The sequence below is a fragment of the Nicotiana tabacum genome, chromosome 19 (genome assembly GCF_000715075.1).
Source record: "Nicotiana tabacum cultivar K326 chromosome 19, ASM71507v2, whole genome shotgun sequence".
NCBI classification, from domain to species: domain Eukaryota; kingdom Viridiplantae; phylum Streptophyta; class Magnoliopsida; order Solanales; family Solanaceae; genus Nicotiana; species Nicotiana tabacum.
Genome location: NC_134098.1, coordinates 20,089,623 through 20,105,559, shown reverse-complemented (window position 1 = coordinate 20,105,559; position 15,937 = coordinate 20,089,623). Strand labels below are relative to the sequence as shown.

The 15,937-nt window shown below is 39.2% G+C and overlaps 1 protein-coding gene across 1 annotated transcript; it reads right to left on the bottom strand.

Moving 5' to 3' along the window:
* Nucleotides 1–438: 438 nt before the first annotated feature.
* LOC107766891 (alkylated DNA repair protein ALKBH6 homolog) lies at nt 439–14,475 on the bottom strand. The gene is made up of 7 exons (XM_075239740.1): nt 14,150–14,475; nt 13,944–14,004; nt 13,458–13,496; nt 2,421–2,533; nt 1,796–2,042; nt 879–925; nt 439–791 (listed from the first exon to the last, which is right to left on the bottom strand). The coding sequence occupies exons 1-7, from the start codon at nt 14,237–14,239 to the stop codon at nt 627–629; spliced, it is 762 nt and encodes a 253-aa protein (XP_075095841.1). The 5' UTR covers nt 14,240–14,475; the 3' UTR covers nt 439–626.
* Nucleotides 14,476–15,937: the final 1,462 nt, after the last annotated feature.

Sequence of the window (15,937 nt, the reverse complement as noted above, 5' to 3'; positions counted from 1 at the left end):
GGTCTGCATACACACTATCCTCCCCAGACCCCACTAATGGGATTATAGGTGGTTGTTGTTGTTAAAGGGGAAAGTATGGTAGCTCAGTAAATTGGACTTTCACCTTGTTGGCGGGGTCCAATTCCCCTCCACTATGTATACTATTCTTTTTTAGAAAACGTACAGCACGAAAAACATAAAAAGCTTATCAATATTACAAAACGTACTATCTCACTCAACCTAGGTATGTTTTATCAAATTTTAGTTTATCAATTGGGGTGATAACTAAGACTACATGTTACACCTCTGGCACTAACTGTTTTGCCTGGCTGCTGTTCATATAGGCACAAATATCACCAAGTCCTCATAATTCTAAAGATAACTAAACCTAAAATTTCCCTATACACCATTAGACATCAAGTCCTACAAAAAGTTCTCAAATGCAACGAAACAAGTAGGACGGCCCCATAAAATACATGGCAATCAATTATGCATAGATGAAATGGATTAATCTAGCTATGTTACATTTAAATTGTTAAATCATTAAGGTTTTCAACAAAACTGCAGGGTGGTTGTAATTCTCCTGGACTCAGTGATCTACTCATCCTGGCGTTGCGTCTGTTGACTAGTTTTATTTCTGTATGAAGCTAGAACTTAAAAATATTTTTACAAACCTTTGTTACTACTCGACAGGTCAAAGAAACTCTTGTGTTAGCCCTGTAAATGACAGTGTCATCACTATCAAGTGCTTTCACCGAACCTGATAATTGCTGAACCACTCCATGATTTTGAGCATTTGTTAAATTTACAGCCTGGAAATAAAAGGGAGCACAATTATACAAAGACGTCGGGTACTCATTTCAAGTGACATTGAGGATCAACAATGCTTGTCATCTTACCTCGTTACATCGCTGCACCTCAGAATCTTTTATACCATGCAAGTAGTCTGGACAACAAGAAACAACACAAATACTAAGTACCAAATATGCGTACATAATTTAGACATCTTTACAAATACCCATAAAGCTTTTGATAATCAGAGGTGAATTAGGGATTTTCGAACAAGTGTGGGGATTTTGAAAAGGCACCAGCCGGGCCCCCCTCTATCTTTTTCTTTTTTTGATAACTGTAGTGTCCGGGCCAGCTTGCGTGCACCTCGACTAATTCCACGGGATACCTGCCACCTCGCATGAGCAACAGGTATCCGGTAACTCTATCCATTAAGACTTCACATATGGGAAGAATGTTTTTTGCCTACGCTGGGATTTGAACAGATCTCATGGTTCTCACCCACTTCATTGACCACTAGGCCACACCCTTGGGTGCAATCGGGCCTCTCTTTGTTTCGATGAAAGCCTACTCGCGTTCCGGGGGGAACTTTTTTGACTATTTGCCTTCATCAAAGCCAGAAGCAAAGGGCGAAACCTCCACAAACTAGCAAATAAAGGGATCAAGGGCTCTTTACTAATATAATATCATATATGTCACTTCCTCAAAGAAAGCCGTACTCCCATCAAAAGTTAAGGCTAGTGACATCAGCTAAATTGGCTTTTGTGAATAAAGATATAGGGGCTTATTGACAAGTTCTGGTGCAATTGGACAACTAGCATTGGAGGTTTGGCAAATTAAACCATCAGAAGAATGGGCAGGGCGGAATAGAACCTTTTTGTCACTAGCAATAGAAGCTAAAACTTCAAGGACAATGTTGACACATCTTCAAAGTACTCTGAGAATAGTTATCAAAACCTCAGGCAGTATGTCGAATTGTAACCTGAGTGGTTCTGTCGAAACTAACTACCCAAATAGAAAGTTTTACCTGAGTACACCAAGTCTTTGAATATCAACAAACTCCGAGGCATCAATACGATAGAAAATGGATGGCAATTATCCAGCTGTTCACCAGAATTCATCACAGCAGCCCCCGGGTCAGAAATTTTGTCATCAACACCGTTTCCATGTGTACTGCTGCTCAAATTAGGATGTGGAGTGAAATCCATAACTACAGGAGATCCAAGAGAAAGAATTGCCACTACAGGATAATAAGCTGGTCCATCTTGATGCGGCTGCAGAACAGGTGCTCTTGTCAGCAAAACTAATTTAATGTTAAGCAAAGCCAAGGAAATTAATCCTGATTCACTAATATAGCTATTATCCTGTTTTATTAGCTATGAGCCTATGACTTAAATTATCCACAATTTTACCAGAACTAGCAGTTGCAATACAGACCTCCTAACCAGAACTAACATGATAAGCACATTGACTTTATATATAGACAGAGTCAAAATGTTCAAAACTTTGTAAGGAAGTAGGTACTACAAAACAAAAGAGAATATAGGAACAGATATTTGAGATAAAAATGGAATGGGGAAAAAGGAGGAAGAAAAAGAAGAATAAGCAGCAAATGAAATGAGCAAAGCAGCTTACACGAGTTCAGAACAAACCATTATTCCTTGGTTATGAAGGTATTCATTGATAAGCACATGATTAATTGATGAAGGAAATAACCCTGATTTCTCATTTATTCTCTCTGTAATTCTAGTTAACCAAGGAGGCACTGCAAACAAGAAAAGAAAAGCGATATAATAGGTTTTGACTAATACGTTATACATAATAAATGGCTCAAAAAATATATAGATACATATGATATAGATATTTAACTAACTGCATTGGTCCAGTACGAGAAAGATACGTTCAAATTTTCAAATAGGAACAGTTTAAAATATAACTAAGAAGATTCCAGAATATAAATATCTCAACAACAACAGCACCTCTTTATCAAGATAGTTTGGGAAAGAGGGACTGTGGTTGCACTTTGGGCAAAGAACACTGAACCAACTTTTTCCGGACTTTTACAATCTGAACCAACAACAAGGATCATCTGTTGGAGAGGTGTGGACAGGCCTAGGGTGGAACCTCACTTATAGAAGACTACTAAACGATTGGGAAATTCAGAGGTTGACAGCTTTCTATAACACTCTAGAACAATTCACAGGGACATCAAACACTGAGGATCGTGTGATCTGGCAAGGGGGTAGAGAAGGCAAGTTCTTTGTTAGATCAGCTTACAAGGAGTACAATCACTCTAACAACCAGATTGGTTGTTGGCCTTGGAATATGATATGGAAAGTCAAAATCCCATACAAAGTTGCATGTTTTACTTGGCATTTAGCAAGAGAGGCAATTTTGACACAAGATAATCTCATCAAGAGAGGATATCAGTTGGGCTCCAGATGTTATCTATGTGAAGATCATGCGGAGACAGTCAGCCATCTTTTTTTGCACTGCAGAGTTACTGACCAATTATGGAAGATATTCATCAACCTGAGGGGGATTCGATGGGTCATGCCCGGGAGAATTCGGGAAGTTCTAGCAAGCTGGAAAAGAGATAGTGAACAATCCAGTCAGAAAGAGAGATGGAAGATTGTCCCAACTTGTATATGGTGGACAATTTGGAAAGAAAGGAATCAAAGGTGTTTTGAAGACAACCACAGTCCTATACAAAAGTTGAAGATGAGCTGTCTAGTGCTTTATTATTTTTGGTGTAAACAGGAGTATTTAGAAGAATGTGAATATATTTTTGATGTTTTAGATTATTTATGAGATTTTACAGAGAACTAGAATCTCTTCTGGTACTCCCTCTTGTAATTATGGATGGTTACACTGGTTTGGTACAGTCCACCTTCTAATTAATACAAATATGTTACTTTTTCAAAAACAAAAATGCACTTTGGAGGAGAACTTTGGTGGAAAAGTTTTCGTTGGACAATCCATGGCACACCAAAGAGTCTAGAGTGCCTCATGGCACCGGTTTACGGAAACATATTAGAGGTTGTGAGTTCGAGTCACCCCAAGAGCAAGGTGGGGAGTTCTTAGAGGGAGAGAGCCGAGGGTCTATCGGAAACAGCCTCTCTACCCCAGGGTAGGGGTAAGGTCTGCGTACACACTACCCTCCCCATACCCCACTAGTGGGATTATACTGGGTTGTTGTTACTAATTCGGAGATTGGATTAGAAGCTTAAACTTTAAAAAGAAAATTGAGTAGCAATTTCAAGAACTTATTTGGAGTTGGATGTTGAATCTTGGCCTATTATATTTGGACTACAGCTTTGTAAAATTGTATATTGGCCACATGATTGCAATGTATGTGCGTGAGTTGCACTTATGTGTAGTTCTCCCTTCATTTTCAACCACTCCTTCAGCAGCTTTACTAGCCAAATCATGTTACAACAACAACCCAGTATAATCCCACTAGTGGGGTTTAGAGAGGGTAGTTTGTACACAGACCTTACCCCTACCCTGGGTAGAGAGGCTATTTCCGATAGATCCTCGGCTCCCTCCCTCCAAGAACTCCCCACCTTGCGCTTGGGGTGACTCGAACTCACAACCTCTTGGTTGGAAGTGGAGGGTGTTCACCACTAGAGCAACCCACTCTTGTCAAACTAGCCAGATCATGTTGACGAGAATTTTTCCAACAACAAGTCGACAACCAGAACTTTTTCGGCAACTCTTCGACGATATTTTCGGTAATTAACCGATGACACTATCAAAAAATATTTACTTTTTAAATTTCAAACAAGTAAACTCACTCCACAATGAGTTTATGGAGACTGTTAGAATGTTAAATGTTAGTATTAATAGATTTGAAGTTAAGTTCTCAAGTTTGTCATTTTCCTAATCGGACAAATATTATATGTGAATTGTGTTCAACACATATAAACAGGTGTTTCTCATCAAAATATCAAGTAAATCAAATTATATCTCTTCTTCTCTTACTTCCCCAGGATCCTGAGAAAGAGATCACCAATAAACAAAGCCCTCCAATGTCAAAGATTGATTAGAGAGAGCAATCTATTACAGAACAGTTTTCGTTTATGCTTTGTCCAAATATACCCTATATCAATTCTTTGCACAATTGAAGCCCCAAATGCTTAACCATTAAAACCTTATTGGCTGAAAAACAAGCAATGAATTATGCTTTCTTAGTGTGTTACATGTACCTTATGGAGGAAACAGATATTAGATGCTTTAAGGGTTTGAATAAGCATATCCCCAAACTGAAGTTCCAATGCCTTAGACAACTATCTTGTTGCATAGAATATTGTGCCAATAGGGTTGAAGACCTTGTATGGTTCATCGGTTTAGTTAAATTGTACTTGGGTTTCTCTCTCCTCACATTTCTTGATAATTGATGCTCTTTGCAAATCTGGTGTATCCGGATGCAACTCCTTGTTGTCCATCTAAGCAAGTCTCTTTTACCAATTAAAATAAAAAAGATACCATGTGAGAAGGCACGGGAGAAAATATGTTATTGATATTGGATGATAAATACAATACAAGAGGTCCCTATTTATAGCTATACACTACAAGGAGATATTACTCCTCTTCCAATGTGGGACAAGACTACACTATACATATCTATAAACTAACACTCCCCCTCAAGCCGGTGCATACACATCATATGTACCGAGCTTGTTACACATGTAACTAATACGAGAACCAGTAAGAGACTTAGTGAAAATATCTGCTAGTTGATCATTCGACTTTACAAACTTTGTAAAAATATCTCCTGAAAGTATTTTTTTCGCTGACAAAGTGACAGTCGATCTCAATGTGTTTAGTCCTCTCATGGAACACCGGATTTGACGCAATATGAAGAGCAGCTTGGTTATCACACACTAGTTCCATCTTGCTGATTTCTCCGAACTTTAACTCCTTGAGCAACTGCTTGACCCAAACTAACTCACACGTCGCCATAGCCATGGCCCGATATTCGGCTTCGGCGCTAGATCGAGCAACTACATTCTGTTTCTTGCTCTTCCACGAGACCAAATTACCTCCTACTAGAACACAATATCCAAACGTAGAACGTCTATCAAAAGGTGATCCTGCCCAATCAGCATCTGTGTACCCAACAATCTGCTCGTGGCCTCGATCCTCGAATAGTAATCTTTTGCCTGGAGCTGACTTTATATGCCGAAGAATGCGAACAAGTGCATCCAAGTGACTATCACAGGGAGAATCCATAAGCTGACTTACAACACTCACCGAAAAAGAAATGTCCGGTCTAGTCACTGTGAGCTAATTCAATTTGCCAACCAACCTCCTATATCTCGTAGGGTCTCTAAGAGGCTCCCCTGTCCAGGCAGAAGCTTAGCATTCGGATCCATATGAGAGTCAATAGGTCTGCAACCCATCATTCCAGTCTCCTCAAGAATGTCTAAGGCATACTTCCGCTGTGAAATAACAATACCTGAGCTAGACTGAGCGATCTCAATACCTAGAAAATACTTTAATCTGCCCAGATCCTTAGTCTGGAAGTGCTGAAAGAGATGTTGCTTCAGATTAGTAATACCATCCTGATCATTACCAGTAATAACAATATCATCAACATAAACCACTAGATAAATACACAGATTAGGAGCAAAATGCCGATAAAACACAGAGTGATCAGCCTCACTACGAGTCATGCCAAACTCCTGAATAATTGTGCTGAATTTACCAAACCAAGCTCGAGGGGACTGTTTCAAACCATATAGTGACTTGCGCAATCTGCACACACAACCATTAAACTCCCCCTGAGCAACAAAACCAGGTGGTTGCTCCATATAAACTTCTTCCTCGAGATCACCGTGGAGAAAAGCATTCTTAATGTCTAACTGATAAAGAGGACAATGACGTACAGCAGCCATGGACATAAAGAGACGAACATATGCTACTTTAGCCACGAGAGAGAAAGCATCACTATAATCAAGTCCAAAAATCTGAGTATATCCTTTTGCAACAAGACGAGCCTTAAGCCGATCAACCTGGCCATCCGGGCCGACTTTGACTGCATAAACCCAACGACAACCAACAGTTGACTTACCTGCAGGAAGAGGAACAAGCTCCCAAGTGTCACTCGCATGTAGAGCAGACATCTCGTCAATCATAGTATATCGCCATCCTGGATGAGATAGTGCCTCACCTGTAGACTTAGGGATAGAAACAGTGGACAAAGAAGATATAAAAGCATAATGTGGTGACGACAGACGATGATAACTTAAACCAACATAGTGGGGATTAGGATTAAGTGTGGATCGTACACCTTTGCGGAGTGTAATTGATTGACTAAGAGGAGACAAGTCCGCAGTAGGTACAGAATCTAATGCGGGGCGTGAATCACCTGGGCCTGATGCTGGATGTGGACGACGATGATAAGTCAAGAGTGGTGGAGCTGCAGAAGGTTAAACTGGATTATGTGGAGGAACTAGAGCTATAGGTGGTGGAGCTACAACCGGAGCTGTAGGTGATGGAACTGGAGCTATAGGTGGTAGAGCTACAACTGGAGCTATAGGTGGTGGAGCTACAACTGGAGCTGTAGGTGGTGGAGCTGGAGTGACTGAATCTCCAAAAGATGAAACTGGTAGTACCTCAGAAATATCTAAGTGATGACCTGAACCTGTGAAGTATGATTGGGTTTCAAAGAAGGTAACATCAGCGGACATAAGGTACCGCTGGAGGTCAGGAGAGTAGCATCGATACCCCTTTTGTGTTCTCGAGAAACCCAGAAATACGCACTTAAGAGCACGAGGAGCTAACTTATATGTTCCTGGAGTAAGGTTATGGACAAAACAAGTGCTTCCAAAGATACGGGGTGGAAGAGAGAACAAAGGTAAGTGGGGAAACATGACAGAGAATGGAACTTGCTTCTGGATAGCTGAAGATGGCATACGATTAATAAGATAGCAAGATGTAAGAACTGCATCCCCCAAAAACGCAACGGAGCATGAGATTGTATGAGTAGGGTACGAGCAGTTTCAATAAGATGTCTATTCTTTCTTTCAGCTACCCCATTTTGTTGAGATGTGTACGGACAAGATGTTTGATGAATAATCCCATGAGATTTCATAAACTGCTGAAATGGGGAAGACAAATACTCTCGGGCATTATCACTACGAAATGTGCGAATAAAACCACAAATTGATTTTGAATTTCAGCGTGGAAGGTCTGAAAAATAGAAAACAGCTCAGATCGATTTTTTATCAAAAATATCCAAGTGCACCTGGAATAATCATCAATGAAACTGACAAAGTAGCGGAATCCTAAAGTGGAACTGACCCGACTAGGACCCTAAACATCTGAATGGACTAAAGTAAAAGGTGACTCTGCTCGATTATCAAGACGCCGAGGGAAATGGGAGCGGGTATGCTTACCGAGCTGACATGACTCACACTCTAGAGCTGACAAGTGAGATAAACCAGATACCATTTTCTGAAGTTTTGACAAACTGGGATATCCCAACCGTTTATGTAATAAATCTGGTGAATCAGTAACAGGACAAGTTGTAGAAGGAAGACAAGATGCGAGTCCATGTGATTTAGCAAGGATAAGATAATAAAGTCCGTTTGATTCACGTCCGGTACCAATGATCCGCCGTATTGCGTTCCTGTATAAAAATATGGTCATCAAGAAATAAAACAGCGCATTTAAGTGATTTGGCTAAGCGACTAATAGCTATGAGATTAAAAGGACTATTGGGAACATAAAGGACTGAATCTAAAGGTAAGGAAGGAAGTGGGCTTGCTTGACCTATTGCAGTTCCCATGGTTTGAGACACATTGGCCATTGTGACTTTTGGAAGAGATTGAGAATACGAAATAGTAGTGAAAAGAGATTTGTTACCAGAAATATGATCTGATGCACCTGAATTAATGACCCAAGACTCAGAGGATGAAGATTGGGAGAAACAAGTCACGCTATTACCTGTTTGAACAACAGAAGCTATCTCAGAAGATATCTGCTTACATGCTTTATACTGAAGGAACTCAATATACTCTGCTAAAGAAACCATCCGACTATTCAAAGCATCGGTTCCCATGTCGCTACAATTTGTAGTAGTAGGGTTAACTTGAAATAGTGGAAATAAGTAACTCCTGTGAGAAAACTGAAGAAATAGCTTGAAAAACACTGTTTACAGCAGGAAAACAGAACACTGTTCTGTGCCGGAAAACACTGTTCACGCCGGAAACACTGTAGCTCGCCGGAAAATTCCAAAGTTGTCGGAATTTGTTGTAACCAGGATGGATAGACTCGGAATTCCTTTGAGAGCAAGCTGTCCTGAAGAAATATTTTCAAAAAATGGCCAGAAAGGTCACTGATCACGCGGAAAAAATATAACAGTGGCCGGAATTTGATTTGAATTAGATGGGTAGGCTCGGAAATTTGAGGAGAGCACACTGTCCTGAAGAAGCTTCGCGAAAAAATGGCCGGAAAGTGGCCGGAACCCTCGCCGGAAAAGTTGTTGCCGGCGCGTGGAGGAGCATGGCGGCTTTTCTGCCGGATAAAATTTCAGGGGTTGGTAGTCGGAGGGTGATCTACCTCGTGGTGGTGTTGGTTTTAGCACAACGCCGACAGAAAGTGACTTTCACTTGGACAAGCCTTAGGTCACCGGAAAAATTACACGATGACTAAGTTCTTTCTTCCCGGTTAACGCTGGAATGACGCACAACGATCTTTTCTCACTAATGCTCTGATACCATGTGAGAAGGCACGGGAGAAAATATGTTATTGATATTGGATGATAAATACAATACAAGAGGTCCCAATTTAGAGCTATACACTACAAGGAGATATTACTCTTCTTCCAATGTGGAACAAGACTACACTATACATATCTATAAACTAACAGGATTGAATAAACATATCCCCAAACTAAAGTTCCAATGCCTTAGACAACTATCTTGTTGCATAGAATATTGTGCCAATAGGGTTGAAGACCTTGTATGGTTCATCGGTTTAGTTAAATTGTACTTGGGTTTCTCTCTCCTCACATTTCTTGATAATTGATGCTCTTTGCAAATCTGGTGTATCCGGATGCAACTCCTTGGTGCCCATCTAAGAAAGTCTCTTTTACCAATTAAAATAAAAAAGAACTAGTTGATTGAGTATTGGAGCACAAAAAAAACCATCATGTAGTGCAAATAAAAGTCTTCTCATTCCTCTTATGAAAGAACAATGCAGAGAGAAATGAAAATGGGTCCCATTCCTCTACATGTACAAAATATGCACCAATTCCAACTTATGGACTTGAAGAAAATGTGGTGCTCCATCAACTACGATTCACATGGGAAACGGAGGGGAAGGATGAGAGAGTTGGGACAAAGAATGTTGTTCAGGGAAATTAGAATTTAGATGATCTCATTTAATAGTAGGAAAGGAAGACCTGAACAAAAGGGTCATAGCAAACTGGGTACAGGGAGTGGAGAGTAGGGTTGGTTTATCTTCAGACAAAATAAAAATAATTCTAGAGTCAATTACTCGAAGCGTGTCAAGAAAGAAGTGGACAAAAATGAAATGATATCGGCTAGGGGAGAGTAGGAGGGGAGTTGATATAATAAGAGACGAGGAAGTCGGAAACTCTGGCTGTAAAGAAGGGGGATTTTTCCATTGCTATGGTGTTTTAAAGTGAAGGGATTAGTATGGCATTGGGTTTTATAGGGGTTCATGCAGTAGGAGATGGGTCAATAATAGAATTCTGGGATGAATTCTTTGAGTTTATTTCTAACGTAAGCCTCCTAGGGTGATAAGGGGACTTTAAATAATACAGATTTCTGAAGGAGAGAGTGGGATGTGAGACCTATTCCAGAGAAATACGGAATTCACTGAGTTTTAAAACTCTCAGCAACTGGTGTCTATGTTCACTTGGGAAGTGCTAAATCCACATAATCCAAGGCAGATGAACTAAAATCTATATTAGACTCTATACATTTCTCATTTTACAGACTAGGAGAAAAATTCTTAGATATTATTCACGCTTCACTACGCAGACTACTGTCGATTCATATGCCAATCCTTCTGGATTGTAGCTGATGTAGAAGACCTAAGACACAATTCAAAATTCAAACTTGAAAACATGTGATGCATATGCGGATAATTGCTAAAAGTATAGTACATTAATGGAACGATGTCCTGTCAAAGGCACTCGGTTTACTTGCATTGCAAAAACATTAAAAACCCTTTAAAATGATCTTAGAACATGGAATATGGATGTGTTAGGAAGGAGGAGATAAACTGAGAGAAATGGATGAGATTGAAGAATTAGAGAGGAAAGGACCAACACGGATCTAACCAACAGAGCAAAAAAAGAGGAAAGAAGAAGTGAAGAAGAACTAATGACCCGCAACTCTTGCTCAAGAATCCAATCCGAGACGAAAATTGAGAGTACCATGGTTGAAAGAAAAGCATTGCAACACAAAGTTGCTACTCAATTAATAGGATGCAAAGCTTTATAAATGCAATGGAAGTTGTAGGGAGAGTATTTGAGGGGAAGGAGGAGTTAGGAGCTAATTTAGGGCTTCTACACACAACAGTATAAGAACCTAGGTGGGAAAGAGTAGCTGTTAGCAATATTGGAAGGGAGAGGATGAATTAGTTAGAGATGAAGTTCTCACAGTCACAGAATCAAATCTAGAAGGCAATCAAAATCTGTTGGGCATAAGCTTTGAGTCGCATAGTTTATGCACGGCGTTCTACCAGCATTGTTGGAAAATGGTCAAAGATAATATCATGAAGGTAGTTCATACTTTTTATATCACTGGAAATCTGAAAGGAGCCGTAACTTAACTCATCTGTATGGGGCTTCAAGCATTAAGGATGTTAGACCTATTAGCTAAAAACATACTCCCTCCGTCCCAATTTATGTGATGGTGTTCTACTGGGCACGAGGTTTAATAAAGAAGGGAAGACTTTTGAAATTTGTGGTCTAAAATAAACCATTGGTATTTGTGTGGCAATAAATCATCTATTAAGGATAAAATGAGCATTTTAGAGTTAAATTGTTACTACATAAATGTGTCATTCTTTTTGGGACTGACTGAAAACGAAAGAGTGTCATATAAAATGGGATGGAGAGAGTATAAAAGATTATTGCAGAGGTACTTTTGTTAGACTTGAGAAGGTACTAGAGGTTACATTCTCAGCCTCCTAAAATCCATTCTTGGAAGGAAAATAAAACAATGCCATCATTCGATACAGATGAGTCCGTGGATTCAAGAATTAAAGGTAGTGTTTCAATGCTACTGTAAACTTGATCTAAAAGAGCATATAATTAAGTTAATTGGGAGTTCATGATCTTGTAATGGAAACAAGATGAGATTCGGAGGTAGATGGAGAAAGTAAATTACGCATTGTATATCCACAAGTAAAGCGTGTGGTGTTAATAAAAGGAACTCCAACATGCCTCTTTTAAAGATTCAAGAGGCCTACGACAAGAGGATTCCTCTAGCTTACATTGTGCATCCTTGTAGTATAAGCACTTCGATAGATGATAAACAAAGCTGTGGCAGAAGGAAACTTAACGAGATTCTCAAGCAAAAGGAAGGTAAGACAACGTGCACTAGCTTTTGTTGATAACACACTAATGTTTTATAATGCGAAGATGGCTCAATTACAGCATTTGAAGCACATTTTCCTAGGGTATCAGGCTTGCCTGAAGATCAATTTGAGAAATGTGAAACCATCCTGTGAAAGAGGTGGAGAATATTGAGAAACTTGCACAGGTTTTCAATTGCATAGTTGAATCACTTCCAACAACTTACCTTGGTCTACGGTCTACCTCCGGAAGCTACTTATAAGGACGGTGCACTTTGGAATTCAGTGATTAAGAAAATCCAAAAAAACATTATTGGATGGAAGCATAAGTACTTATACTACCCTATTACATGTCTCTCATGCACATATTTGCTCCATACCAGAAAAAATTGAAAAAACTAGAAGAAATTTCTTGTCGGATACAAATGACCTAATAAACTGGAAGGTTGCTAGGTTTGGTCCTAAATGCATCAGCTCTAGACCTAAACAATTACAATATATAAGAAACCTATTGTTCAATCCAAGATCAAACTTCAAATCGGTACGCCCATATCCCTCTCTGGATTACTGCAATGCTCTTTGCTTTACCTACTTCTCACACGACTGTTCGTCATCTTCCTTCTTGAAATCCGAATCTATCCTCTCTAGTTTAGTGCTCTCTTTGGTCAAGCCTTTAGAACTTTCAGTTCTCAAGGTTTATTTTTCGATACCTTTTGAGATCACAAATTTCAATGTAGGATATAAAATGTACAGAAATGTCATGGTGTATCCTGTGCGCTATACATCTCTCAATATTGGAGTTTGATGTGGCCTTAATGCTTCATAGATTATGAAATGTTAAACCTACTGAAAGAATATACTCCAATTATTTGCAAGTCATTTGAAAATTAACTAAACATTTATTGGAGAATCTACGGCTTCAGAATTGTTTAGAGAATTACAGTAAATGGAAGTTAATGAAAGTGGTTAGCAATTGACATAATTTCCTAAGTGAATATTTAGTTCTTTAACAGCTTGTTTGATAAGCCGAAAACTGCTAACCCCAAAATTTGAAGTCAGAAACATACATTCACACACTGCATTCAACTGTTAATAGAGAGACAAAGGAAGAGGGTTAAATGAGTACATACAGTCTTGCGCTATAAGGCCTTTTTCATGCACAACTCCTCCTGCCATAGAAATGATTAAATTTATTAAGGGAAAATGTGTATAAATTCATAAAAAAATGAAAAGAGTTAATTGCTCTTTTGGTCCTCCAGTTATTAGTAAATTATGGTCCTTCAATATACTAAAACGTGAGTTTTTGCCTTTTGGTCCCTTCATACAGGAAATACATTATATTTAGACTATTACGTTCTAGAACTATATTATCCTCAAATATGGAGTAACAATAAAAATTTAACATAACAAATCAATAATTAGCGCTTAATAGTTCATTAAATTTGTGAAGATTCACAACCAGAGGCATTAAAAGTGCACATATCAATTAGTTGAATGTTAAATGCGCTTAAGCAGAAATCAAAAGGACCAAAAAAGAATTTGTTGATATTTGAGGGACTAAAAGCACAAATTTCCCAAATGAATAATAACCCCACGAACATTAAAACGCAGCATACCCCAATTCTGCAATCTCCTGTTCTTCAAAGATTTCCATTTAGAAATTGGCGCACCGTTTATCTAGAAAAGCACACACAAAAGAAACAAAGTCTTGTAAATAATGGAAGAAAAGTAAATATACAGTATTTCAAGAATAAATAGAACTGAAGAAAATGAAAAAGGCAAAAAGGATGGATTAAGTAAGTAATAAAGATGGGAATTTTACATTATTCAAGAGCTGGTCGTGTTCAGAATCAGTAATGAAATCTGGAATGAAGAATACAGTGGGTACAGACCCAACTGCGAAGTCGTTCATTTTTCTGCTATGGCAAGGACCAACTTGAATTCAGTCCAAGTATCCCCGGTACCCCTAGTCCGATCAATGAACCACTTATTTTGAACAAAAATGTAAAATTAAACTAAGAGTTTTTTGTTTAGGGTTCGTTTGGTGGATGATTTTGGTGCATAGAAATACAGTGAATAATAATATGAGAAAATAAATTATAGGGTTGTTAACGCTCGAAATAGATCTCCTAGTGCATCCTAGCGGCCGACATGGTTAGGCAGGCTCGAGACATAACAATAAATGATTGAAGATCGATCCAAGTTTCACCGGGCTAAAACCCGAAGATAGGACGCCTGCCTTCGAAAATATCGAGGCCATGATCCCGAAACCAATCCTAGCCTCAAACAACTTTGAAGAAACATTGTTAGCAAAGCCAACGGAAGCCCGAAATATCCGTGAACAGTCGGATATTACGACGGGAATCTCGGCACGTATCGATAAAGAATCGACAATTAGTAAATCAAAAGATTTTTTACCTTTTATAAAACTGTACCTAAAGTAGGACTCTTGTACTATACAAAGAGGGTCTGATAATTCATAAAATACATGGTAACACGCATTCCAAAGCAATATATTCATTAAGGCTTAAATCATCTTCCTCATGCGATTTGAGCTTACTTTATCCTTATTTATTTAATTTGTCTTTATTTGCTCCTTTGTGTCAAATAAATCTACGTATCCTCAAAACCACTTATAAATTTAATTGTTATCCAATTTTGAGGGTAAACAGTTTGACGCCCACCGTAGGGCTGAGGATAATAGTGAATATTTGATACAAATCTATAACACATACTGCTTTACACTTGTTCTTTGGAGTGTCTCTAATTTCAAGTTAAAACTCAAAATGTCAAACTCCTAGTCAGCACATCTGCATGTTAGCGATGAGTCCGGTCTTCACGGCGAAAATAACATAGTGCTCAGTGGCGGGGCACCACCTATTGATCCCGTCGGAATTTTGGTCGCTGACCCGATTGACGCCAACTCGCATATGGCCATCAACGCATCAATCTACGGGTGATCTTCGAAATGTTGTAGGCTCAACCGGCGGTGATAGCCCAGTTACAGAACCAAAACCGCGCACCGAGTAGAATTGAACCCGATCCATCCCGGGGAAATCACCCGCAGAAACGAACCAGTCGTAGAGAGGCCGAATGAAAATAAATCGGGGACCAACCCTGAGATCTTAAAGATGCTGGAGGAACTAACAAAATGGGTAGAATCAGGGGAGAAGAAAATCGAATTACAACTTCAGGGTCGACCAAATCCTAGGAGCACCGCCGATATTAAAAGTCGTGGATTCCAAGTAGTTCGTTCAAAAATCATTCCTTCCGAGCGCGGCTCCTAAGCCGATCCCTAAGAAGTTCTGCATGCCCGAGATTCCTAAGTATAACGGAACGACTGACCTAACTGAGCATGTGACCTCTTATACATGTGCTATCAACGGGAACGACTTGGAGGATGATGAGATCGAGTTTGTCTTGCTGAAAAAGTTTGGGGAGACCCTGTCAGAAGGAGTTATGATATGGTATCACAACTTACCTTCTAATTCTATTGATTCGTTTGCTATGCTTGCAGATTCCTTCGTAAAAGCACACATCGGGGCTATCAAGGTCGAGACCAAGAAGTCAAACCTTTTCAAAGTAAAGCATAGGGATAACGAGATAAGCA